Genomic DNA, 26,342 nt, shown 5'->3' with positions numbered 1-26,342 from the left:
ATTTACAAGTCATATACATAAAAAGAAAAAAGCGACAGTAACTCAATGGCTTGTATTCATTGATACTTGGACAAATCTGGCATACTCAAAATTTCTTTCTCTTTATTTTCACTGAATTCTTGTAGCTGCTTCAGTAACTTAGAGTTGGCCCACTTGTCAGGCAAGGGACTGGTTTTGAAATTCTTTGTGGCCCAGTAGTAAATGTCCCAGTCCAACTCATTCAATAGTGAATCGTATTCTTCCAGTTCCTCTTCATTCATTTGCTTCAAATATTTGGCAGCAAACCCAGACAAAAGCAAGTCCGTCTCCAAGATCCCCCTTTTGCGTGATTGGTATATCAACCGTGCTCTTTTCTTGTCTACCGGCTCGTTAGTTCTTTTTATGGGGGCGATTTTGATCCTTGTGACTACATCGTCATGGTCATCTTTGTCACTACTATACCATCTTCGACTACACAACCACGCAGCCGACCCCGTTTGAGGGTTAATAATCCTGTATCCTTGCAGCGATAATGTCTTCGTAAGTGCTGGGAACATCTTGTAGATTTAAGTGCGCCTCTTTAGAGTGTACTCCCTTTCCCCTCCTATTCGTTTTTTTACGAATTTCGCTCTTCTTATATTCCCTAAATATACTAAAACTACTCTCTTATGAAATATGTTAGATACACACGTAATCTCCCTCTCTTTCTATGTATATATATATATGTATATCACCAAAGAACGTGAGAATGGGCTGGAAACATCTTGGTGATTCGTTCATTAACAGGCGGAACAATTTCTTGTATCATTGTGGTCTTTTTCACGACACATAATTGTAACTGTGGGAAACAGTTTGCACGTAAAAAGCCCAAGTTAATCAGTGTCACAAGTACGTTTTCGACGTTCCTGGGGGAGTGAATGCAATTATAAATAGTAATTTCCTGGGTAGTGGAATCCTCGCATGTTGGACCAATGGATAGCTGCAATGCCCGTTCTATTAAAGAGTACGGTAATTTGTTCTGGCCCCATTGGGTGGTCCAGAATTTGATTACCGTTTTGACCAGATTTCTGTATGTGACCATGGGCAATTTTTCTAAGAGCACGATTAGCAGCTGTCTTGCACACAAATGGCGCTCGTTTTGTCTCAGCCAGAGACTCACGCCTTGGATGTTCCCAAAGCGTACATATCTATACAGAGCATTCCAGTTACCAATTATTTCTTGAGAAAGGAACGGTCGCAACGGTTCCCATTTAACCATTTTGCCCAGTATCAATCCTGTAGGAATCATGTAATTTAATATTCTTGTGCCATTCCTAATGATTGCCTGGTTCGTCAAGGGCAAGCTTAATAACGACTGGAAAGCCTCGTTGAATTGAACGAAGGCATTGTGTACTTGAGAGTTTAACAAATAGTACCTTCCAAGGAGGTATCTGTATTCTATCTGCTGGTCTAGCTGGTATTCGTTGAAATGTGCGAGCATGCTCTTTGGCTGAAAGTTCTTGAAGATATTGGAACACAGTTGCGGTGACTCGATCCTGAAGTAGATGTTATTTAGTTTATTGACCAAGTAGAGCAGTATTCGCTGTTTTCCAAGTATACTCGTGGAGGATGCGCCACCTCGTGGGGGCTTGATGCTGTTAAATAATCTTGATAGGATGGACGATATATGCGATAAAAATTGGTGACTCCTCGTATGCAGTTGCAAGTGAAAAGAGTCGAGCTTCTCAGCGAGACCGATGATAAGTTCTGTTTCTCTCGTTGCTACCGGTATTAATGCCTCGATGTGAGGAGCATTGTCGTTGATGAGGCAGTTGATTAAACATTGATAAAACTCAAAAATGAGATCCGAACTGGACCAGACAGACCATGGGTCGACATCTCGGGCATAATTTAGATACGATGTGCACATGATTTTGAATCTCGTATCATTGGGCATGGCCGGATGTTGTTCGACCAATGTTTCCAGGTGTTTATCATCAAATCCGGTCAATTGTTGCTGTAAAATAGCAATTTCTTTACCATTTTGGGATAGGTTTAAAGTCAGTTGTGTAAAATTTCCATTAGCTAATTGATTTAGCAGCTGGTTGGCCATGTCCATTGCGATTTACCCTTTTACCTCTGCTTTGTTTCTTGTTTTGGATGCTACAATTGTAAAGATGTTTTTTTTTTTTGAAAAGAATAGAAGAGAAAATTGATGAATAAACTTGACTTTCAAAGGGAGGGAAGGCTAGCAACATAAGAAACACACACAAAAGCTCATATATAATGTCTATGGAACCTCCTGCGGGGCTGACGGCCATGCCCGTTACCAAAATAGCCATGATTACGACACTTGTGGTGCCCTTGGTGGCCTCGATTGCAAGTTACAAGCACATATTCCTACTGCAGTATGATCCCTTTCTGCAGACCTACCATCAGTACTACCGTCTGTTCATATTCCAGTTCTGCGCTATCAATGAATCGGACACAGTGATACTAGCGTTGATATGGTATCTGTTTAGGCATCTGGAACGGCTACTAGGATCCCACAAATACTTGACATTGATTGTTTTGTCATGGGCCTACACCACACTAGGAATTTGGGGATTAAACTTAATCTGGAACGCATTTGTTGGACAGTACAAGTGGCTTCAATGGAACAACTTTAGCACGGGTTCATTGCCCATCATTTTAAGTCTGGTACACTTTTACAAAGAATACACCCCTCAGATTTACGAATGGAATATAAGATTACTAGGACCTCGAGGAGGAGGAGCAAGTCACGATGGTAACAAGCAAGAGAACAAAAGCTCTCTGGAGTGGAAAATCAACGACCAGTTCCTTCTAAACGGATTGGTTCTTTTGCTTATACTAAATCAGGGATTTGCGGGAATATTATGCGGATTCATAAGCTGGATGTGTGGTATTTTCATCGATAAGGGTCTACTACCGGGATTAGACCATTGGAGAATACCGTTTGTATCCCATTTTATTTCTCAGGGCCCACCCACGAGGGCTAACGTTGCCATGGCTGCCAATGCGGCTACGAATACGGCAGCAGCAAGAGCAACTGCCGACGCAGCTACTGCTGCCGCAGGAAATGGCAATACAGGCAACTCTGGACCTACAAGCTTGCCCATTCGTGGCTCAAGCACCACCCCTACAGATACTTCTAATGCTGGCGATGACGAGCCTGGCGCCGATGAACCTGCAAGACCATTAGGAGTCCAATTTTTGGATACTTTTAGGAGATGATTTATATCAGCATATACCTGTATAAACAAATAAACATAACGACGGTTTACTAGGATCGTTTACAGCCATGCGAGGCAGTTGCTTCTATTAATGCCTGGCTCTAGTATTGTTGGGTTGACACTTAAACGAAATTTCAAAAGGTGAAAAAGAAAAAAAGGAAGAATCTAGTGATGACATAAACGACTTAGTGATGAAAATGCAGAAGTAGGCACAAGAACTTGCTAGCTTTCAAACGATCATCGTATTTCAAACTGAAATCATCAACGCCAAATATCCACAGCAGACACTATGTCACAGCTGAAGAATGGCGATGTGGCCACTAAATTAATCGAAAATAGACTTTCCTTCTCAAGAATCCCTAGAATAAGCCTCCATGTAAGGGATTTGTCAATCGTTGCATCCAAGACCAATACGACGCTAGTTAACAGGTTTTCCATGGATTTGCCCAGTGGGTCGGTCATGGCAGTTATGGGTGGTTCGGGTTCAGGGAAGACTACGTTGCTAAATGTTCTGGCATCCAAGATCAGCGGTGGGTTAACTCATGATGGATCTATACGGTACGTCTTGGAAGATCCAATTTCTGAACCTGAGGAAACAGGGCCTAATACGGCCCACTTGGGTGGTCAAGACCATCCCACTCAGAAGCACGTAATAATGGCTTACCTACCGCAACAAGATGTACTCTCTCCCAGATTGACTTGTAGAGAGACTCTTAAATTTGCAGCTGATTTGAAACTGAACTCTTCCGAGCGAACTAAGAAACTAATGGTTGAGCAATTAATTGAAGAATTGGGGCTTAAGGATTGTGCAGATACTCTAGTTGGGGATAACTCTCACAGAGGTCTTTCTGGTGGTGAAAAGAGAAGACTAAGTATTGGTACTCAAATGATTTCAAACCCTTCCATCATGTTTCTGGATGAGCCTACTACTGGACTGGATGCATATTCTGCCTTTTTGGTTATCAAAACTTTGAAAAAATTGGCTAAAGAAGATGGCAGGACTTTTATCATGTCAATTCACCAGCCAAGATCAGATATATTATTTTTATTGGACCAGGTTTGTATTCTGTCAAAGGGTAATGTGGTATATTGTGACAAAATGGATAATACTATCCCTTATTTTGAGTCTATTGGTTACCGCGTACCCAACCTGGTGAATCCAGCAGATTATTTCATTGATTTGTCAAGTGTAGACTCTAGATCTGATAAAGAAGAAGCTGCTACACAAAGCCGGCTAAGTTCATTGATTGACCATTGGCATGATTATGAGAGAACTCATTTGCAATTACAGGCGGAATCTTATATAAACAACGCTACGGAAATTCAAATCCAAAATATGACTACCAGACTACCATTTTGGAAGCAAGTCACGGTGCTGACGAGGCGAAATTTTAAATTAAACTTTTCAGATTATGTTACTTTGATATCTACCTTCGCAGAACCGTTGATTATTGGTACTGTCTGCGGTTGGATTTACTATAAACCTGATAAAAGCAGTATAGGTGGTTTAAGGACAACAACCGCATGCTTGTACGCGTCGACCATTTTGCAATGTTACCTGTATTTGCTTTTTGATACTTATCGACTTTGTGAACAGGATATTGCGTTATATGATAGAGAAAGGGCAGAGGGTTCGGTGACACCGTTGGCATTCATCGTCGCTAGGAAACTGTCACTTTTTCTCTCTGACGATTTCGCAATGACCATGATTTTTGTCAGTATAACGTATTTCATGTTTGGATTGGAAGCAGATGCTAAGAAATTTTTTTATCAATTTGCCGTTGTATTTCTATGTCAATTATCATGCTCAGGCTTATCTATGTTATCGGTGGCAGTATCGAGAGATTTTTCTAAAGCATCTTTAGTGGGAAACATGACATTTACAGTATTATCAATGGGTTGTGGTTTTTTCGTTAACGCTAAAGTAATGCCAGTGTATGTTCGTTGGATTAAATATATTGCTTTTACGTGGTATTCATTCGGTACTCTGATGTCGAGCACCTTTACGGATTCGTACTGTACCTCAGATAATCTCGATGAGTGCTTAGGCAACCAGATTTTAGAAGTTTACGGATTTTCTAAGAATTGGATAACTGTCCCTGCCGTTGTCTTACTTTGTTGGTCTGTAGGATATTTTGTGGTAGGCGCAATTATTCTATATTTGCACAAAATTGATATCACATTACAAAATGAAGTGAAATCGAAGGAAAAGAAAACCAGTAAGAAATCCCCATCAGGAAAGAAACCCGAGATTCAGTTGCTAGATGACGTTCATCATCAGAAGGACTTGGAAGCAGAAAAAGAAAGAAAAGTATCTATTACCATAAAATTACAGGACATAGACCTGCGAGTCATTTTTTCAGCCCCTTTGTCAAATTGGAAAGAAGGCAACTTCCATCATGAAACAAAGGAGATTTTACAATCAGTGAATGCTATTTTCAAGCCTGGAATGATTAATGCAATTATGGGGCCGTCAGGGTCTGGAAAGTCCTCGCTGTTAAACCTAATCTCCGGAAGATTAAAATCCTCCGTTTTTGCCAAATTCGACACTTCAGGTTCGATAATGTTCAATGACATACAAGTTTCACAGCTTATGTTCAAAAATGTTTGCTCGTATGTCTCGCAGGATGACGACCATCTTTTGGCCGCTTTAACTGTTAAAGAAACCCTGAAGTATGCCGCTGCATTAAGGTTGCATCACTTAACTGAGGCAGAACGAATGGAAAGAACCGATAACCTGATAAGATCTTTAGGTTTAAAGCACTGTGAGAACAATATCATTGGTAATGAATTTGTCAAGGGTATAAGCGGCGGTGAAAAAAGGAGAGTAACTATGGGTGTACAATTATTAAATGATCCTCCAATCCTGTTGCTAGATGAACCAACTTCAGGCTTAGATAGCTTCACATCCGCTACTATATTGGAAATTTTGGAGAAGCTGTGTAGAGAACAGGGCAAGACCATCATTATTACCATTCATCAACCAAGATCGGAATTATTCAAGCGATTTGGCAATGTTTTATTATTAGCTAAATCAGGAAGAACCGCTTTCAATGGATCACCCGATGAAATGATTGCTTATTTTGCTAAATTGGGATTTAACTGTCCATCGTTTACGAACGTGGCAGATTTCTTTCTTGATTTAATTTCAGTTAATACCCAAAATGAACAGAATGAAATAAGCTCAAGAGCAAGGGTAGAAAAGATACTTAGCGCGTGGAAAGATAATATGGATAGTGAAAGCCTTTCATCAACCCCAATTTCCGAAAAACAACAATACTCTCAGGAGTCATTTTTAACAGAATACAGCGAGTTTGTAAGAAAGCCGGCTAATTTGGTTTTGGCCTACATGGTCAACGTTAAAAGGCAATTTACTACTACAAGAAGAAGCTTTGACTCTTTAATGGCACGTATTGCACAAATTCCAGGATTGGGTGTTATTTTTGCATTATTCTTTGCTCCGGTCAAACATAATTATACCAGTATTAGCAATCGTTTAGGGCTGGCACAAGAATCCACTGCGCTGTATTTTGTGGGTATGTTGGGGAACTTGGCTTGTTATCCAACTGAAAGAGATTATTTTTACGAAGAATACAATGATAATGTCTATGGTATAGCACCTTTTTTCTTAGCTTATATGACACTAGAGTTGCCCCTATCCGCCTTAGCTTCAGTATTATATGCGGTATTTACAGTACTGGCATGTGGGTTACCAAGAACTGCAGGCAATTTCTTTGCAACCGTTTATTGTTCCTTTATCGTTACCTGTTGTGGCGAAGCTTTGGGTATAATGACAAATACATTCTTTGAAAGGCCAGGCTTCGTCGTTAACTGTATCTCTATTATTTTATCCATTGGTACGCAGATGTCAGGATTGATGTCACTAGGCATGTCGAGAGTATTAAAGGGTTTCAACTATTTGAACCCCGTCGGATACACATCTATGATTATTATTAATTTTGCATTTCCAGGTAATTTGAAGTTGACCTGTGAAGATGGTGGGAAAAATCCAGACGGTACGTGTGAGTTTGCTAATGGACATGATGTTTTGATTTCTTACGGTTTAGTGAGAGATACGCAAAAGTATTTGGGAATTATTGTGTGTGTGGCCATAATTTATCGTCTTATTGCTTTTTTTATTTTAAAAGCAAAATTGGAATGGATAAAGTGGTGATTTTGGAATGGATTTTTTATTGACCTGTAAATCAACGGGAGAAAGTATCAAGTACCGTTTGTATATGTTGTTTTGAAATTTTATTCCCTTCAGAATCATATAATACTTCTTCCAGATATTATGAGCTTCAAAAGGCTACCGATATAAAAGTCTTGTGTTACATGTTATTCTATCTACCTAAAAGAAAATTAAAAGAAGAATTGTCCATTTAAGACTGCTTTATAATGGAAATGTAATTTGGTGTTCATAAATTTCTTATATTCTTTTGGATGCTTAGTAATGCATTTTTAATGTTCTTGACATTTTCAGCCTTAAAATCAAGTTCTTTTAACAATTTACTATATTCACCTTTTTGTAATTCTTCATATGCTTGAACTAAAGCATTAGAATACTCTTTAAATATATCATCGCAACAACCCCTCAACTCCTTGAGGGAGTTTTTGATCAGTTTTTGAATTTCCCTATCTTTGACTCTCTTTAAACCGTCTAGTGTTTTTAAAGTTGCCATTTTAGTAAGGTAAGTATGGGATATCTTCCAGTTTTGTTTTGCGTCTATTGGGATTTCCATCAACTTAGAAATTAAATCATATAGCTCTTTACCGTCATTTTCGTAAATTCCGAAAAAAATTAGAAATGACGTTGACTCAACTTCAGTCAAATTATTATTCAACAGTTCTTGGAGGTTATTTGATGGAAGTTTTTCTAAAAGCGCACTTATTTGCGCCGTTTTCTCACCGCTTGGCAAAGCTTCAATAATGAGTTCTCTTATCAAAGCTAGCAAAATCGATTCTTCATTCAAATTAGCATATTCCAGAATTTTACCGCGATTGAGAAGTTGAGCAAAATCTTTATCTAGTATGGAAAAATCTCTGTTGTCGGAAAAGGATATGTTTTGTGTCATTTCTAATGATCTCCAATCTTCGTGTAATTTTTGTAATAGATTGCCGCGTTTGTCGTTGCATAAACGTGAGAACTGTAAGTTTTCTAAAGTTTTGATCCATCTTGTATAAGATTTCATTAGTTTATCCCTCATCTCGAACATGCCTAATATTTTGCTATATGAACTTCTTTCGAATGCTACCTGAATATAACTTGGTAAATTAGCCAGGGATATATCGTATAAATTATTATGTTCTTGGAAAGTCTTGGAATAAAAATCGCTCTGTTTATTCGGAAATAATGTAGAAAACCTTGTGAATATCATGTAATCCATAGAATCCGTTTGAACATTTTTGATCTTTAGGTTCAAAAAATAGAAATGAGCATCGGGGACCAAACCCAAATACATGTATAAGACAATCAGCCAGCACATAGTGTCGAAGTTATGAGGATCCTGGGCTTGGTAATTTTCCAATATTGTTATACACAAAAGTATATCCTTCAATTCGGGATTTGTTTCCTTACATTTATCCTTGATCATTTCTAATAAGAATGTAGAACAGGAGGAATAATCAGTTACCGATTTTTTTTCCAAAGTTCCCTTAAACTTATTATAGTTATTAATTGAGTCGCTTTCAATAAGTCTTAATTCCAGAATATTACAATGATGAATCAAATCTTTATCCTCTGGATCGTACTTCGCCATAACGTTTTTAAGCATATCTATGTTTATGTGGCCGGTGTAATGATTCAAATCGATTGAACAGCAAGGTTTGTTATGGTACTTTGATAAATAGTACGACAAAGATGATTCAGAAACAGAATCCGTGTACACTATATCGAGCTGCAAGCGCGCCAATCGAGTATTTCTTGAGTCGCCCAAATTTTTATCAATCCAGTTTTGTACTTCTTCTTGAGGTTTGGAAAGTCTCTGGGCAGCGTCAATCAAGTTTATGATCAATTCATAATCATCAAGGCCCTTTTCGATAAGTTTTGAACAAACTTCAAAAAGTTTTTGTGGAGAATCTAATAACTTGGCGTGCTTCAAGATAAAGTTTTTCAAATACAAGTTTACTGAAGTATCGAAATTGACAAAGGTTATCGCAACAATCTCTTCCGAGATTTCTCTGGATTGAGGAAACAGTTCATCCAATACCAAACAATAAACGATGATCTCTTGAACATTTTGGAAGGGCTTCAAGTCTAACAAAGATTGGCGTGCCAGCTTGGAGAGCACGACTTTCTTAGGCTCTGAAAGAGTGCTTTTCTGGAACCTTGTTACGGCCAAAATTGAGATTGCATTCCAAAAATAATACGCTCTTTTAGGCAGGTTCCCACCGTCACTGTACTTAGCCAACTGTAGGGATGCTTTGCTCATTTGGTTATAATTCGAGTCTTTCAACGCCCTCATAAACCAATGGTACGACAATTCGTAACCGGGGAATTTGAAATTCCCCCTTTCATACACGTGCAATGCTTCGTCGTACTTCCCCAGCTCTACAAAGAAGTTGTGCAAAAACTCCAAGGTACGCGTGTCACCCGTAATCTTTGTTCCCTTGAGCCCGTACGGCTCATCTAGCAGCTTATCGTAATCAAATTTGCCAGGTGACTGCTTAAACTTAACATAAGTTTCCAGAACCTTAAAGTACAACGCGTTGGGAAATTGCTTTTGCAATTGTCCCAGTCTTGCATAGCACTGTTTGAAATTGGACTTGCTTATTAGCCCTAAAATCTCCTCCTGTATCTTCTCGGACATGCTTCGAGGTGAGGCTGGCTGTTCTTAGCTCCTTACGTATCGTTGCTTTGCCACTGAAATCTGTTGCAACTTGACGGTATTATTTATTCTCTTGAAGGCCTCGGCGGCCCGTGGAAAGCGATTGTCGTTAAAGGTGACTGAAAAAATTTTAGATGCTCATCGCGATAGTTTGAGAAGAAATCTAACACCTTTAACGTAGAGATATTGCTAAAATTATTCATAAGTTGAAGGTTACTTAGCGTTGGTTTGCTGGACGTCTTTCTTTATACATACCTTAGTTGTTGAAAGAATCCAAATAAAAATGTCTTCTATCTATAAGGCCCTCGCAGGAAAAAGTAAAGATAATAAATCTGAAAAGAAGCAAGGCAATGTCAAGCAGTTTATGAACAAGCAAAGAACTCTTCTGATTTCGAGTAGAGGTGTCAACTACAGACATCGCCATTTAATTCAAGATTTGAGCGGATTATTGCCTCATTCCAGAAAAGAGCCCAAATTGGATACTAAAAAGGATCTTCAACAGTTAAACGAAATCGCTGAGTTGTATAACTGTAATAATGTTCTATTCTTCGAGGCCAGAAAACATCAAGACTTGTATCTATGGTTATCCAAGCCACCAAATGGACCAACTATAAAATTTTACATTCAGAACTTGCATACCATGGATGAATTGAATTTTACAGGTAACTGTTTAAAGGGTTCTCGTCCAGTATTGTCCTTTGACCAACGTTTCGAATCTTCGCCACACTATCAATTGATTAAGGAGTTGCTAGTGCATAACTTTGGTGTACCACCAAATGCTAGAAAATCCAAGCCATTTATCGATCACGTTATGTCCTTCAGTATCGTAGATGATAAGATATGGGTGAGGACATACGAGATCTCACACAGTACTAAGAACAAAGACGAATATGAAGATGGCGAAGAAGACATATCATTGGTGGAAATTGGCCCTAGATTCGTTATGACTGTCATTTTGATTCTAGAAGGTTCATTTGGAGGTCCAAAGATCTATGAAAATAAACAGTATGTTTCACCAAACGTCGTAAGAGCTCAAATTAAGCAGCAAGCTGCTGCAGAGGCAAAATCTAGAGCAGAAGCTGCTGTGGAGAGAAAGATTAAGAGAAGAGAGAATGTTCTTGCCGCAGATCCCTTGTCAAATGATGCCTTGTTTAAATAATTAAGCATAATACCATCGGAGAGCCTTACATAGTATTGTATATTAAAAAAGATAACAAGAAAAGGGTGAACGTTACAACTGCTTGGTTGTAGACACCCTGTTGAATAATATAATGTTTAAATCTTGAATATCGAAAGCTGTATATATAAAGAATATTTATTGTATGTACAAAAGATCTTCAAACGCGCAGCAATCAAGCTATATTTATGCATCTTGCTTTTCCGAGTGTTTCTTTAAGTAGTTTTCAATGAACCTTTCTTCATCTTTGTTGTCAGTTTTGATATCGACAGTTTTTGGCTTTGCACTTTTAAAAGGATTTGGGACAACCAATAGACCTAGCAGTCCTAATGTCCCAATAGCTAGTTGATGTGGAGGGATAGCTTTCCCCATGAAATGATAAGCAGCACCCATTGTCGTAGTTATAAGTAATTGCTTGGAGAACAACTGGCTTTATCCGGTGCTAATGAACTATGTACTCCATGACAAGACTTGTTCCTAAAAGCTTCTTTTTCTTCCCTTGCATCGAGAAGCGGACTCCGGCCAATCACCGTCGAGATCGCAATGAAATATTTTCTATACCATATTTAGATATAAATGAAAATGAATGCAGGTAAGATGCAGCATAATGGTGATGGGATTTACTTATTTATGATTCATTCTATAAGCACTTAATAAGTTTTGTAATCGAGTCACAATCTCAGTACACTCTTGACCCGAAACCGCTTCAAAGTAGTACCTCTTGATATCGTCTTGTCCCTCTCTTCTTACGAAAATTTTGAAATGCTCAGGGACTCTTTTGGACTTTTTAACAAGAACCACTTGACTAATATGTAGTGATTTAGTCTTCACATTATCGTGCCAATGTATACGTCCCTCCGGGGGTACAATGTATATGTAATCGCCGTCAATGGCTAGCGTTCTTTCATGCTTATTTATAAATGACATTTGTTGCCTTCTCCATACCTTATATTTATGATATGCTCCAGTAAAGAGATCTTGGAAGTTATCTCCAACTCCATTTGGAGTGTCAGGAGTATGCTCCATCGTACTTTGTGAACGATTTAGATTATGAAACTGTAGTGTCCCATGCAATGAAGATTTCGATGAATTCTTGTTCTTGAAAAACCCATTTCCATTGGCGAGACCGCCAGCCGTCGAACCGCTTCCACTAGCGACACTCGATGATGAATGCTGCTTTGCCAAACCCAACTTATACTTCGCGGAAATCTTTTTAGCTTTGGATGTCACTTTCGCGTTTTCAGGAATGGCAGCCACAGCTCCTCCAGCATCTGCTTTGAGATAAGAGTTCAGAGGTTCCAATGTTAATGGAGTTAAATCATTACTTTGGATGGTTGGCAAAACGGGCTTCTTTAGATCCGGTTTCATTTTTTCCAAATGCAACTCTCTTGCATCTTTTTTAGAAATAAGTTCCACCTTATTAATACCATCGAGCCTTAATACCGTATCATTCAAATCCAGTATATAGTTCTTACCTAGTACTTTTAATGCATATTCGTTAGGATCCATATTCTTCATTTTGCAGTATTTCACCAAAATATCATTGATATGTGACGTCACTAGAACACTAATGGTGGTGTAGTTAAATTTCGGATTCACGTTAGGATACAGATATACTGTTACATCAATAATTTTCGAACCATTTGCCTTATCGATGTCATCTTCATTACCTATTATAGGTTTGTAGAAGCTCAGTTGGTTAATGGTGCCATCAGTTGTATCATGACTGCTGTTGGCATCCAAAGTAGAAGCATCCATTAGGCCCCCACCAATATCAAATGGTAAAGGTGTTTCAATTTCATTTTGAGACTTCTCGGCATCATCGACCCTACATAACACAACTTCACTGTCCGAAATTGATTGAATAGTGCTTTTTCTGTCCAGTTTACCAAAGTTATCCTCAAACGGCTCACCGTCTTCATCAACAATCTTCAAAGAAAAATTATTAGGATTAGAAATGTCTTCAACTGATAATCCATCTTCTTCAAAATTATCTGGTTTTTTCTCAGTGGAGTACAAAAATAAAGCAAATCCAATCACTTCGAAGATGGTGGACGACTTTCGGACCTTTGTGGTGAAGGAATGTCTTTTGTATTTTTTGGAAGCCTGAATGTATATTTCGAGACCCATTGATTCATAATTCGGTACTTTATCTCCGCAGACAAATGAAAAATACTCTAACACATCTACAGAATTGGTATTGGTCCTTTTTTTCTTTTTGTTAAACATGTTCGACAACTGCGACGCTTTGGGTTTCGACTCTAAATAATCAGTGGTTTTCTCAATAAGGATGTTCCCCTCCTTCGAACTCTTATGAGAATTTGATGAGACATTAGGTTGAGTATGATCTTGCTTTAAGGTCAACGTACTCTTTCTTGCCCTATGCGATACATTATCAGAAAACTTTGGGGCTTTCATGTGTTCACTACTGGCCGCTGATGAGGTTCTTCCATGTCCTCGTAAAAGGGGAGACCTTGTTGATGTTAAATTCGAGCTAACAGAAAATTTCTTATTAGAACTGGTGAAGGATGTTGGCTCTTTTCCCGATATAACAGTATCGCGCCTTTCTTTAGGATGTCGGGACGAATTCATAGTCAGCACAGCTTTATCAAAGACATTGTTCAAGGTAGAGTCATCATCACCATGATAAATACCATATTTTTGCATGGACATTGGTATGGAATGAGAAGGTATAGTATTAGTTTGCATGTCTGAATCAAGAGACATTTCACCGCTCTCCATGGTTGATGACTCGTTATTCAAATAGCGCTCTTCAGAATATTCAGACCCTAAAAGAGACTTCCCATATGATGAGCCAGGGGTAATTCGTTCATGATTTTGAGCACTCAATTGATCGCTATTACTGTGGCTGCCCTTTGAACCTATGTTCGTATCCGCTGTTCCATTATTTGTAGATTCGTGTCCTCCCAAATCTGATACTGTTTTGTTTATATTTGAGGTCACAGTATCAAAATTCAAATCATCTAAATCTTTTTCGTTGATATAAGATTCCATATCGGAAATATTGTTGCTTTCCGTTTCCGTCATACCGTCCCTACCTATAGATCCATTACCGCTAGTGCTGCTTCCGTCTCCATTTATACCCTTATTGACATTCAGAGAATCAGATCTTTGTCCATCATTCTTGTTCTCAGTTAGAAAAATTTTCCCTTTTTGGCTTGTAGGAAAATGAGGTTTTATTCTTGAAGCACTTCCTATATTGCCATTTGAACTCTCTCGGTCATCAAGAATGCTGGTGCTATTTCTGTTATTTGTATAAGTGTTGTTTTTATTATTGGACAAGCCATTGGCGCCTTTATGGATTGAACTGGCTCCGGAACTTTTAGCATCAAAACCATCATCTAATTGAAAAAATTGTGAGTGTATATCATCACCTTCTTCGTCGTCGTCATCGTCGTCATCTTCTTCTTCTAAGTTTTCATCAAAATCAAAATTCATATCGAATTTACTGCCTTTCTTACTATGGCGCGCAGCAGATGGATGTAAACTAGATGACTTTGATCTTGTGTTAGTTGTGTTAGTAACATTCTTATTTCCGGAATTATTTGAGTGGTCTCTTCGACTTTTAAATATTCTCACAAAAGGAAGCGATGATCTCTTGCTGGATTTTTTCTGCATTTCCATCGAACTATTCAAATATGAATCTTCCTTGGAGGAGGGCCTGCGATGTTTTTCACTGGAATGGTCGTCGCCATTTAAAAGAGAGTTTGAGGCAGATGAATTCAGTGGATTATATCGAAGTGTTCCATTCTCTTCGACTATGAGAGTATTTTTTGCACTTTTATCTTGCTGTTTTCGTGTTTCTTCCTCGTCCTTTTCTGCCTTCTCTGCTCGTATTAAATTCTGGTTAGTCTTCCCTTTTTGGCCTTCATTCTCCCTCATTATCCTCATTTTCCCTAGTGAAGCGTAGTTTTCCATAAAATCCTTCGATACCGGTGGAGATTCTAGTTCAGGTAAGAAGCTTACGCCATCTGAGTTCGTGTATAACTCACGGATAGAAGAATCTAAGCATTGCTCCGTACTGAGTCCGTCTACAGGTATGTACGGTTTTATTATTCTTTTCATTTGGTCTTTCTCCGGACACACCCGCAGAAACTGAGCCCGCAGTTCATTCAATACCGTCACCGTATCCATTATCGTCTTATTGTATTATGCTGGGGTTTCCGAATACGACTTCTTTATTTTGTTTTCGTGCTCACGTAATCTGTATTATAGGGTAGAATTACTTATCACATTGTATTATTTTATTCGACGCGGGCTAATATACAGAGTCGGCTAAAAAAACGAAAAAATTTCAGAAGTTTAGCTAACCTCATCGCAACTACGGTCCATTCGAAGCCTGCTTTTAAGGATTCGGTAGACGGGTACAGATTGATTTAAGTAGATAGTTTACAATTTCAATGGCCCTCTCATCAAACTGGCAGGCACTATTAGCCTCTGAAAGCAGCCCTACTTCCATCAGAAAGACCAAGCAATCAAGTAGGAAGATCAAAAATGATAAGAAAGTTAGCAAAACAAAAGCCAGTAGTGCCACTCAATATTCTTCCCGGAAACGCAAGAACGGTAGTAAAATTATGGACATGGTATATAACATGAACAAGGAAATTAGTAAGCACGAGAAGGACAAACTCGAAGGAAAATTGTTCGAATTCAACCCAACAAAAGGAAATGTTGTTACAACTATTAAAGAGCCAGTACAAGTAGGTGTGTCAGATGATACTCGTGCTGGCAATAATAAGAGCAAAGAAATTGGGAAGTACATTGCCATGGATTGTGAATTTGTAGGCGTTGGTCCCGAGGGTGAAGAGTCTGCGTTAGCTAGAATATCAATCGTAAATTATTTTGGACATGTCATCCTCGATGAATTTGTTAAACCAAGAGAGAAGGTTGTAGAATGGAGAACTTGGGTTAGTGGTATTAAACCAGAGCATATGAAAAATGCTATAACTTTCAAAGACGCACAAAAGAGGACTGCGGATATTTTGGAAAGCAGAATTCTTGTAGGACACGCTCTAAAGCATGATCTCGAAGCATTGATGTTATCCCACCCAAAATCAATGCTCAGAGACACTTCAAGACACCTCCCATTCAGGCAAGCCTATGCCAAGGGTAAGACTCCAAGCTTAAAGAAACTAACCAGGGAGGTCTTGAAAATTTCCATCCAAGAAGGTGAGCATTCTTCTGTCGAAGATGCTCGTGCCACCATGCTATTATATAAGAAGGAAAAAGCTGAATTCGAAAAGATTCACAGAAACACGTTCAACTAAGATGGCCAGTGAATGGTCCCTTTCGATCTTGCAAATTAAATGCATTGGTATGTATATTAGTCTATATGGCGCTTAAATTGACTGAGCCATTCATTACACGATAGAATATGTAAAATTGTAGCTGTATAAAAACAATTCACGTAATAAATTGCGAAAAATCAACGAACAAGAAAAAAAACCAACATGAAACATATACATTCGTGTATGCAGATAGATATTGATGTTTTCTTCATTAGCTTTATGTACAACCTAAACAGAGCATGACATCCTTGATAAAATCATTGTCATTATTCTTTTACGTTCATAGATATCTTCAGGTTCAACATCTAATGGTATCATCATGTCAGAATTCTTTGCAAATACACTAGCAGAAGTCACAATTAACAAACCCCTTTTAGTCAAACGTTCAATGGATTTTTCGTGCAGTTTTTCTAAGGAGTTAGACTCTGAATGCGTTACCAATAAATTTAAGATATCGAAGGCTAGAGGAACACAGTCCGAAGTTTGTTCAAATGCTGAGATTTTTCTTATTTCGTTACGAATAACGCTGTAAAAACGCAATGCACAAATGGGTTTCACCATCAATAGATGTCTAATGATCAATGCAAACCTAAACCTACTTGGTTCATCCGTTACTGAACCTTTGAATAGTATCGCACCTTGATAGAGCGTAATGTTTGCATTTTCGTTGTCCGAACTCAACCACTCTAATAAAATCTTTGGAATGATGTTCTTGTTTTCAATGTTTACCATTTCTCCTTCAAAATCAATATCACCCAGAAGTTCTTCAAATTGACTAGAGCTTAAAACAAAATACAATAGGAACATGTAACACAAATAATGATCAGATTTCGGATCAATTTGATGTTCAAAATAGGAGTTTCTAAACATCATCTTTAAGAAATCAAACGCAGTACTTTTGATGAAAGGGTTGGACAGCCCTTTATTGATAATGGAAACTAGAATATGTGTAAAATTATCTTCATTCCAAACGATATCACTAAGATGCTCCATTTTCCTTAGAAAGGTATCGGCAAATTTCCTTTCCTTCAGTAAAGTAGTTATCAATGATACTTCGCTTTCGTTTTCAAACTGGGACATGTAAAGCCGCCTTATACAGTTTGACAGAAACAGAAGAGCACCTTCAAAAATTATCGGGTGACGTGATTCAACGAAAAGTGTTGAAAGCCAAAATAAGTGCTTCATTAAGTCAAGGTTGGGATCCAAACCTTCAACAATTTTGGAATAAGTAAAGATATGAGATATGGCTAAGAAAAGATGCTCGTCAGTAATTCTTGGTTCAGCAACAACTTTCATGGTTTCGATCAACATTGCTTTGCATAATCCCTCAGTTATGTAAGATTTACCCATTATACCGACAATCATGATCGAACGTGCCGAAAGGAAAGAATTACTGGTAAACACAGATTCCAAAACATATTTCTTGTATCTTGTCTTCCACACGTTTGCTTCGTAGGTTGAAGAATATTCCATGAGCAATAATATATTATTGATGAAAAAATCCAGAATATTAAACTTGCTTGCAAATGAGGATGCGCTGAAAATCTGTAAAATCCGTCCTTTGTCTTCGCTGAACCCAAACATAAACTTCACTTTCTGATGTGCAAATATATCACTTATTTCATCTAGATTCTTTCTGTGATTTTGTGGCAACGCTGAGTTAATGGCCAAGGAATGGCATACATTCATTAGTAGTTGGTGCAGTGATGACCTGAGTTCTCTTGGACCGACATCAATTAACAAGGATACGATAAACAAGATCTCCGGTAAGTACATTTGTACCAGTAAAGAAGTTTCAAAAAAAACATGGATGCTTATCCTAACCAGTATTGTTAACTCAGACCAACTCTGGGTCATGGCTTCTAATTTCAGGGATGGTAAAAATGATCTGATTTTTGCCAATATTTTTTGAATAATATTATTGGCGACCTCAGTAGTTGGTAGCACAGTAAGTAATGATATTGTTTTCTTCCAATCGCGGTTTTCGGAGTCTCTCTCTAACGCATGATTAATAACTTCATCGACGATAATATCAGATAAGCGGCCATCGTCTAAAAGCAGTAACCAAATATATTGCATGTATACTGCCTTAAAGTCAGTCTCTCTCACAGAAAGTCTGATGAGGACACGGAAAATGTGGGATATGTTTTCGGGACCTTCTTCATCGTCAGCCAGATATACATATTGATATAGGTTAGGGATCCAATAAGACAGACCACAAATTGTATGAGGGATGTAAACGTGGGGGATCACGTTGTTCTTTAATGCATCCAAAATGTAGATAAACATATAGGCTGTGAGTTCTGGATTAGATTCTGCAAGAGACTTTGCTATGACACCTAAAAATGTTGTAGTATCTTCGGGAACGTACACCTCGGGAGAGCGATGAAAATGAGAGCCAAAGTTCAAACCAAATGATGCCTCAGTAGCAGCTATTAGGTTATATGAACTGTTTTTCATTTTTTTATTCTCATCAAACAAACCAATAAGAGATACTAATAGTAAATGACACAGTAATTTCGTTCTTTCTTTCTGCTGTTTGTCCTTGTTACTCGAATTTGAGGATGTGCTTGAATTATTATCCATTTCGTACTCACTTTCTAATCGGATCTGCGCATAATAGAACATCTTCACAATTTCGAGATATTTGGGACTACTAAAAATCAACCTCTTCCCGTCTTGAAAAGTCACTGTAAATTCAGCGGCTACCCCAGTTATTGAAGAAACATGTACTTCAAATATCCGGCTAATTTCGTAAACATCATTAAATTTGACGTCGAACAAAGTGCCCATGTCCCTTATTTTGTATTGCCTAGGAGTTTCATGCAAAACTTGAAAATAAATATCACCTATTTTCAGTGATACCGGCGTAAACCTATTTCTTCTTTCATCATAAAGCGTGATATCATGTAAAGAAACACGAATATCTTGCAGAACTTTTAATCCTTGCCCTGTTATACCCACAGATTTCATAAGTTCTTCATCAGAATTACTATTAATGAAATAATGAGGAATTTTCGAAGAAACATATACGTTGTCTTTGTCCAAACATTTTCCGTAATTATCCATAAACCTCTCGTTCACATTAAAGTAGTAACAGCCCATACAATTTTTTGGTGCGACTTCTGGTAATAGTCCCATAACCAAAGAAATGAATTTTCTCATATCAAGTCCTCCTTCATCAAATTCAGTACAATCGATAATCAAGCAATGTTTGGTCGTCCAGATTCGAGCATAAATCTGTAAGAACTTGTAGGCGACTGTATCGATATCTACGTGTTTGTCTGAGAAATTTGACATTGTTAGCGTAATGATTGGGATACCTTCGCTTGACGTAGACTCGTGGACGTTTGGATTGTACGCTGTTGAAGTCTCAATGTTTCTGAATGCGTGCCTGTTCATAAACTCATATAGTTCAGGATAGTCATCCATATGCTCCCTGATGTATATTGGAATTTCGTTGGAAAATTCCATTTTGGGTTGGCCTAATTGGCCAAGGACATCGTCAATAAGTAAAAATGTTGTCTTATAGAAATCGTCACTGTCAATGTCACCGTCGTCATGTTTTGCTTCATTTAACACATTCCTTCTCATCTCAAGGCCATAAAGGTAAACAAAGGAATGAAGAAATTGAAAATCAAATGCTATTGGTGTTGGGTCCGTTCTCACTTGGATGTCTATCGTCCGATCTGTCCTACAAAGTTCAGCTAAGAACTTAAAAATTCTATTGCTGCATTCCTTTAGAAACCCCTTTTGAGAGCATAAAGCTGGCCATCTGGAGAAATTTTCTGAGCCATTGGCAATGTTCTGAATAACTTTAGCCAAGCTAATGAATGTACGCTTTTCACTTAAATGAGAAATGTCTATGATATTTTCAGAATCAGGGCTGACTAAAGCAGGACAAAAAAACCGTAAAAATACGAAAGATCCAGCGGCGATAATTGCATGGTCCGGAAATTTTTCACACGCAACTTTATATATGTTTTGGCAAATATAAAATAAAGGAGGTGGGAAATAAGAGACAGAATTGGATATGGAGTCCAACAGTTCATTCATATACTTCACGAAAAGTTCTACTTGACGTTCAGCATCTGAATCTTCCGGTTTTAATTTCTCAATTTCAAAAAAATCCTTGTTCTCGATAATTTTTTTTAGCAATGGTTGCAAAGTCCGGATCAAATATTCATTACCTTTGGACCTAGCTAGCATAGATAAGGATCTCGTAGCACAGCTATTCCTTCTAAGAATATCGGTAGGCCTAGAAGATTTTTCAATTTCATTTTTGATCAACTGTGACACTACAATGTGGGTGGCATTCCTCGTTTCAAATGCATTTATTAAACCAGCAGCATAAGCATCAATATCACTAGCAGGACAAACTGCTGCTCCAAAGGTTGATAGCTGGGGATGTTCAATCGTATATTGTAAAAATTTGTCGGCTGCCTCCAATTTTCCGAGATCAGTCTTAGCCGTGTAGGTTCGATAGTTTGTGACGATATTAATGAACACTTCCAGAAATGCGTTCCTAATGTTTCGATTCCCGGAGTACCCCATCGGTAAGGTAAATTGCAAACTCGCATCAACATTGGTGTTCGAAAGATTTGTCAATGAAAGTATGACATTGTCATTGAGGACACTCATTTTGTGTCTCAAAAATACTGGGTAATTGTCACGATCACTACTTTTTTCAAGACCTTTCATTAGGATATTGAAGTAATACCCAAAGATCACTGACCTGGAGCGAGATAATTCGGGATCCGAGGCGGCTGGTGGAATTTCTAGAAAAGTATGCCTCGTCAAGTACGCAATAGCAGTAGAAGCTTCAATCGCCGTATCTATGTACAGAATATCCATGTCTCTTTTTACCAAATCCATTTCCTTGAGCGGTTTCGACAAGTTTTCAAAATCATACTCCCTTGCAATACTCACTTGAAACCAATCAGTCACTTGTCTCAACCATTTATTTTTGACATGAAAATGATTCTTGACACCTAAATTAACCTCTGAGTGCTGTAAAGCACTAAACATTTTCGTCATTTGAATAATTGCCTTGAGATATTTCGGACAATAAACCGGAATTTTTTTGATTTCTTCTGTCAGTAAATCAATAAGGTCTACAATTTCCGTGGAAAAAAGCATCATTACAAAATTATCATCATCACGATTTAGGATTGTTCGCAGCATTTTGATTATTTGCTCTAATAAAACATAGGAACTTTCATTCTCTGGTATTGATAAGTCCGAACAAGCCAATTCTTTTAACTTAAGCCTCAAGTTGTTGAAAAGTAAGTTAAATGACAAAGGATGTAGCTCTATACTTAGAATATCCCTTGAATTTTCTCTTGTTAATAAATCTGGATAGTTTAGCCACTGGCATTGTTTCGAGATAAAAGAGTCTATATTCTTTTTCAATTCTGACACAGTATCGAGTAGATAAGGATATATGTCTTGTAGTATCTTTTTATTAATGAATAGAATACCCGACAAAGAGGCTAAAATACCTGCGAAGTTTCTAAAATCGTTCAGTTCTTGTTTTTCTAAATTTTTACTATGTGTATAAGTATGCCACTTTTTGTAAATCATTCTCATAGAATCAAGCAAAATGGCGTTAGGAATGGTGGCAAATCGTAAAATATTATTCCTTGTTCTCCTTTGGAAAGCAATTGAGCCAGAGGTTGTGTAGTTGTCATGACACATTGCTTCTACAAACTCAATATTATGAACCCAGGTTTTATCGGCGTCATCAATGTTCCTCTCATGAAAATTGATAGCTGAAAGGTATTCCGTGTAAGCAATCTTTAAAGTCTTTTCAATTTTTGGCTGACTAGAATATAATGAAACAAATAGGGCCCTACCAACAGTTCCCATTATCAGCGGAAAGGTGAGCTTTTCAGAATCACTTATGTATTCCATATGGTGAGAAGCCTCAGCAATCCCAGCTAAATGAGATCTAACCTTCATAAATTTGACGCTTATATCTAAGAGAATTTGACGCTTTTCATTATTAATCTTCAGATCGAAAAGGCCCATGGCAAATAATGTTACAGTATAACTGCAAAGAAGGTGATAACCTTCAATGCTGATATTCTCATCTGATCCGCTATATGTAATTACATTCGATAGCAAGGTATCCATAAATGATTGAGCAGTATTCTGTAAATCAACATCTGAACTTACGATGGCAACAAAAATTGGTTTCATTATATTTCTAAAATCTTGCGAAACCCATTGTAAATTAGAATTTAGGTTGTGTGGGATGATGAAGTAGCTATTGGGTCTCTTGAAAATACTGAAAATATTAATCATTATTCTTCTAGCATCTTGAAGAGTTGCCTCATTCAAATCTTTTGGTATCAAATGTTCTTGAATGTAATTATTTGTCGATTTCATGAATTTTCCCAAACTTTCATCGGAGTAACGTCTCGTTCTTATTTGCTGCAAAGGCGACCGAATTCCAAGGGCTGCCGATGATAATGGAGTAGAATTTGTTATCGCCATCGGTATAGCGCTGATGCTTTCAGTTTGTGGACGCTGCACTGGTGAAGATTTTTCTGTACCTGGAGGTGAAGTCAATGTAGTCGGTATTTTATTCCTTATGATACTAGATGGACCGCCCAACGCATGACGTGCTCTTGGGGCCACAAGATGTGACAGGTACGGATCAGAAGACAAGTTCTTTGGTGAACTATTTAACGAGTTAACATTGTCGGAATTCCTTGATGTACTTGAACCAACCAGAGACAAGGTATTCATTGGATATATTTCAGCATCTAATCCTAAGGGGGAAACTGGTGTCATTGAACTTTGAGATGTAGATCCAGACCTTGATCTGGTTGTCGAACATAAAGAGGGTGAGCTCCCCTTAAAATGTTTCTTAGTACCATATTCATTGATAATTGTACCATCGAGAATGGAAGCGACTATGTCGGTTATTTGCTCATCAAAGTACGGATATTCTTGTAAAAGAATATCTGCTATAATGGAGAATAATGTTTTAAAAAATTTAGAAATTTTAACTGCAATTGCCTTCCGCAGTTCCTTCTTACTTGGAATGTCGAAGAATATCCTGAATCCCTCAGTATAAAGGCAAAGCTTTTGCATGTTTAAATTGTTGGCCATCGTATCGATGCTCAGACGTGCCAGCAATAATTCATGATCGAATTGAATAGCTGAAGAAAAGAATATTAATTGTAGTTGAACAAATGTGGTGGAATTTTTTTTCAAGCAAACCATTAGGTTGTTATTTATTTTTGAATTCCAGTCTTGACCAACGCTTAAATTCGTCCCCATTATGGGGATGAGTCTCTTGGCAAAGAGTGCCGAGGGTAAGTTTCTATCCACGAGGAAGACCGCAGAAGTCATTGTAAAGAATGATAGTAAAGCCCTCATTGTATCCAAGAGGGCAACATCTGATACGGCTTGAGTTCCATTTAAATTTCTTAATAACATTTTTATGAATTTTACAGTTTTTTTGGTTGACGTAGGTAAAGAGGTTAATTTCTTCAAGCCTTGTGTAATATGTTTTATACCTGAAGTTTTTTCGGAACCCGCTTCGTGTGTAGCGTTATTGAATGAACTTGTTCTTTCCTTTGGCCGGTGCATTGTACAATCAGGAATATATTTGAATGATGTTGCGTTCAATTCATTAAAGAGATCAATATCGAACATTGTTAAAGTGGTCAGAAATTTTAAAACAGATGTGTGTGGTAGTACCTCAGTATCATCAAAATGTGTGTAAAGCTCTAAAACATTATCTAAACGAGCGACAGATAGAAATTGTTCATCGTAATTCTTACCAGTCTGGTCAGTTTTGTGTGCATCGTATGAAGCCCGACTTTGTTGTTCTGTGTATCCAGTTGGGGTGGAATTAGATGGTGAAGCAGCAGCAGCAGCAGCAGCTGCTGCTGCTGCTGCTGAATTCAATCGCTGCTGCAATTGTGTTGTTGGTGTTGGAGTTTGAGATAATAAGGAAGATGCACTAATAGTGATGTTGGACATTGTTGGAGTATCTGGTAAAGACGGGTCATATTCTCCTGATTGACTATGATTAGAGAAATCTGTTGTTGTGGAAGTAGAGGTTGAAGACGACAATGAGGTAGACGATTGAGAGTTTGTAGTCCAGGAAGAATGTAGTTTCCTTTCAGGTTGCTGTTGAATATAGGATTGGTGGTGAGAAAGTTGACGGCTCAAAGATTTTGCTATTATGTTTTGGTTGTTGTTATCCGATGATGATGAGCTAGGTGGTGACGATGGTGAAGATGATGAAGGAGAAGATGAGCCTTGATGAGCATTTTGACTGGTGGTTATCATACTGTTTACATTAAAAGTGGAATGGATGTCCTCGAAAAGGGTATGGTTTAACGTATTTACGGATTTCGAGTATTCATTATTATTATCTCTTAATAGGTTGAAGAGCTCATAATATTCCGAAGGCCTAGCCATTATCCAGAACATTATTGCTTTAGCACTGTAATGCAAAAGTAGGCAATGATAAATCGTTTTCCTTAGTGCCACAGATAAGTTTTTGATGAGCTCCAAGTACTTCTTAAAATTATGCCTGCTTAAATAAATGAAGCTGAAAAGATCAAATTGGGGCACTATGCTATTATAAACGGAAGATGGTAATGAGTGCGAATGTGAATGTGAATGCGTGTGTGTCTGCATTACGGGCACCTGTACACTCTTTCTAATGAATTCAAAATATTCAGACGGATTGGAAGCTGCTACAAATCGGAGAATGTGGCCCAGAGTAGAGTCAACCATTTTACAATAATAAGGATAGTTGTGCCTGTTCAGATAGGATTTGTGGCGGGGAAGAATGGAGGAATTCAACGTTGTTAAAATATTCCCGTGGACATGACTGATCATATTTTGTAAAATTTGCAAAGTCCTTGTATTAAATTTCAACTTCGAGCAGCTCTCAAGTAATTTCGACGCCAATTCCGGTATCAGCGCCTGAGGCTTAGTCTGGTGGAAAAAATGTTTGTTGCCATTGGAATGTGTTGATGAGTAGTCAGGCAGAATACTGTTGAGTTTTGGCCTGTACTTCTGTTCTTGCTCATGTTCTACGTGAGCCGAAATGTCATTGTAATGAAGGCTTTCTTGGTTTTGCCAGTTATACTCTAGTGCATCACTCAGTAGCCTTAATGTGATCAATATTGATTCTATAACTTCACTGTTGCCCTTATCTGAAATAATTTCGTGCCCTTGAAGAAGTGATTCTATCAACTCCAAAGTGCCTTCCACCATAGCGTTTGCATCTCGGGAAACGGTAACGTTGATGAGCACAGATCTGCATGAAATGAATGAGGAATATTCCTCCACTTCTGAATATGTACTTAGGTTGGACTCCACCGGAAGGATCGGGAGGATCCTTTCGAAAAGAATATGGTTGACCAACGTCCGAGTCATGCGCGACGACTTAGCATCTGTCCCATGTTCTTTCTTCTTATTCTTAGTGGGCTGGGACATGGTTCTCCCTGAAGAAAGATAATGTATAGAGTTGAGTTGATATCAAAAAATCGTGTAACGTGGGGAAGAAAAGTAACACTGAAGGAAAAAAGCAAAACAAATAACAGAAGACAATGCTGAAGGTCAGTGTGCTGAAATTTGGTTAGATGCTTGAATAATTGGTGAAAAAGTATATAAGCCTTCTTCTGATTTTGTTTTCGCTTTTTCGGTCTTTTGTTTCCCAGGAGCTCTAGACAATGAAGATAGCGGAGGGAAGTGTAGGGCAATAGGATAATGCTTGGATCTGCAATTATATGTAGAATAGATAATGGTTGGGTAAAACTTTTTACAAGAAGATACAACAAAG

At 38.0% G+C, this 26,342-nt stretch overlaps 10 protein-coding genes across 10 annotated transcripts; 4 read left to right on the top strand and 6 right to left on the bottom strand.

The window, feature by feature from the left end:
• Nucleotides 1-56: 56 nt before the first annotated feature.
• SDH5 (succinate dehydrogenase assembly factor SDH5) lies at nucleotides 57-536 on the bottom strand (the record flags this gene model as incomplete). Its single annotated transcript, XM_033913194.1, has 1 exon — nucleotides 57-536. One exon carries the CDS (start codon nucleotides 534-536, stop codon nucleotides 57-59), a length of 480 nt encoding a protein of 159 aa, XP_033769085.1.
• Nucleotides 537-709: 173 nt separating this feature from the next.
• Nucleotides 710-2,077, bottom strand: THP1 (Thp1p; the record flags this gene model as incomplete). The annotated part of the gene is made up of 1 exon (XM_033913193.1): nucleotides 710-2,077. The coding sequence occupies one exon, from the start codon at nucleotides 2,075-2,077 to the stop codon at nucleotides 710-712; it is 1,368 nt and encodes a 455-aa protein (XP_033769084.1).
• A 167-nt stretch (nucleotides 2,078-2,244) lies between these two features.
• DSC2 (Dsc2p) lies at nucleotides 2,245-3,213 on the top strand (the record flags this gene model as incomplete). Its single annotated transcript, XM_033913192.1, has 1 exon — nucleotides 2,245-3,213. One exon carries the CDS (start codon nucleotides 2,245-2,247, stop codon nucleotides 3,211-3,213), a length of 969 nt encoding a protein of 322 aa, XP_033769083.1.
• A 288-nt stretch (nucleotides 3,214-3,501) lies between these two features.
• SPAR_O00780 (uncharacterized protein) lies at nucleotides 3,502-7,386 on the top strand (the record flags this gene model as incomplete). Its single annotated transcript, XM_033913191.1, has 1 exon — nucleotides 3,502-7,386. One exon carries the CDS (start codon nucleotides 3,502-3,504, stop codon nucleotides 7,384-7,386), a length of 3,885 nt encoding a protein of 1,294 aa, XP_033769082.1.
• Nucleotides 7,387-7,630: 244 nt separating this feature from the next.
• On the bottom strand, nucleotides 7,631-10,021 carry MDM20 (Mdm20p; the record flags this gene model as incomplete). Its single annotated transcript, XM_033913190.1, has 1 exon — nucleotides 7,631-10,021. One exon carries the CDS (start codon nucleotides 10,019-10,021, stop codon nucleotides 7,631-7,633), a length of 2,391 nt encoding a protein of 796 aa, XP_033769081.1.
• Nucleotides 10,022-10,322: 301 nt separating this feature from the next.
• On the top strand, nucleotides 10,323-11,198 carry BRX1 (ribosome biogenesis protein BRX1; the record flags this gene model as incomplete). The annotated part of the gene is made up of 1 exon (XM_033913189.1): nucleotides 10,323-11,198. One exon carries the CDS (start codon nucleotides 10,323-10,325, stop codon nucleotides 11,196-11,198), a length of 876 nt encoding a protein of 291 aa, XP_033769080.1.
• Nucleotides 11,199-11,402: 204 nt separating this feature from the next.
• Nucleotides 11,403-11,609, bottom strand: ATP19 (F1F0 ATP synthase subunit k; the record flags this gene model as incomplete). Its single annotated transcript, XM_033913188.1, has 1 exon — nucleotides 11,403-11,609. The coding sequence occupies one exon, from the start codon at nucleotides 11,607-11,609 to the stop codon at nucleotides 11,403-11,405; it is 207 nt and encodes a 68-aa protein (XP_033769079.1).
• Nucleotides 11,610-11,840: 231 nt separating this feature from the next.
• Nucleotides 11,841-15,371, bottom strand: AVO1 (Avo1p; the record flags this gene model as incomplete). The annotated part of the gene is made up of 1 exon (XM_033913187.1): nucleotides 11,841-15,371. The coding sequence occupies one exon, from the start codon at nucleotides 15,369-15,371 to the stop codon at nucleotides 11,841-11,843; it is 3,531 nt and encodes a 1,176-aa protein (XP_033769078.1).
• A 266-nt stretch (nucleotides 15,372-15,637) lies between these two features.
• REX4 (putative 3'-5' exonuclease) lies at nucleotides 15,638-16,504 on the top strand (the record flags this gene model as incomplete). Its single annotated transcript, XM_033913186.1, has 1 exon — nucleotides 15,638-16,504. The coding sequence occupies one exon, from the start codon at nucleotides 15,638-15,640 to the stop codon at nucleotides 16,502-16,504; it is 867 nt and encodes a 288-aa protein (XP_033769077.1).
• A 249-nt stretch (nucleotides 16,505-16,753) lies between these two features.
• Nucleotides 16,754-25,996, bottom strand: IRA2 (Ras GTPase activating protein IRA2; the record flags this gene model as incomplete). Its single annotated transcript, XM_033913185.1, has 1 exon — nucleotides 16,754-25,996. The coding sequence occupies one exon, from the start codon at nucleotides 25,994-25,996 to the stop codon at nucleotides 16,754-16,756; it is 9,243 nt and encodes a 3,080-aa protein (XP_033769076.1).
• Nucleotides 25,997-26,342: the final 346 nt, after the last annotated feature.

The sequence above is a fragment of the Saccharomyces paradoxus genome, chromosome XV (assembly GCF_002079055.1).
Source record: "Saccharomyces paradoxus chromosome XV, complete sequence".
Classification (NCBI taxonomy): domain Eukaryota; kingdom Fungi; phylum Ascomycota; class Saccharomycetes; order Saccharomycetales; family Saccharomycetaceae; genus Saccharomyces; species Saccharomyces paradoxus.
The sequence above is the reverse complement of the archived record's forward strand: the minus strand, read 5'-3'. Positions and strand labels throughout refer to the sequence as shown.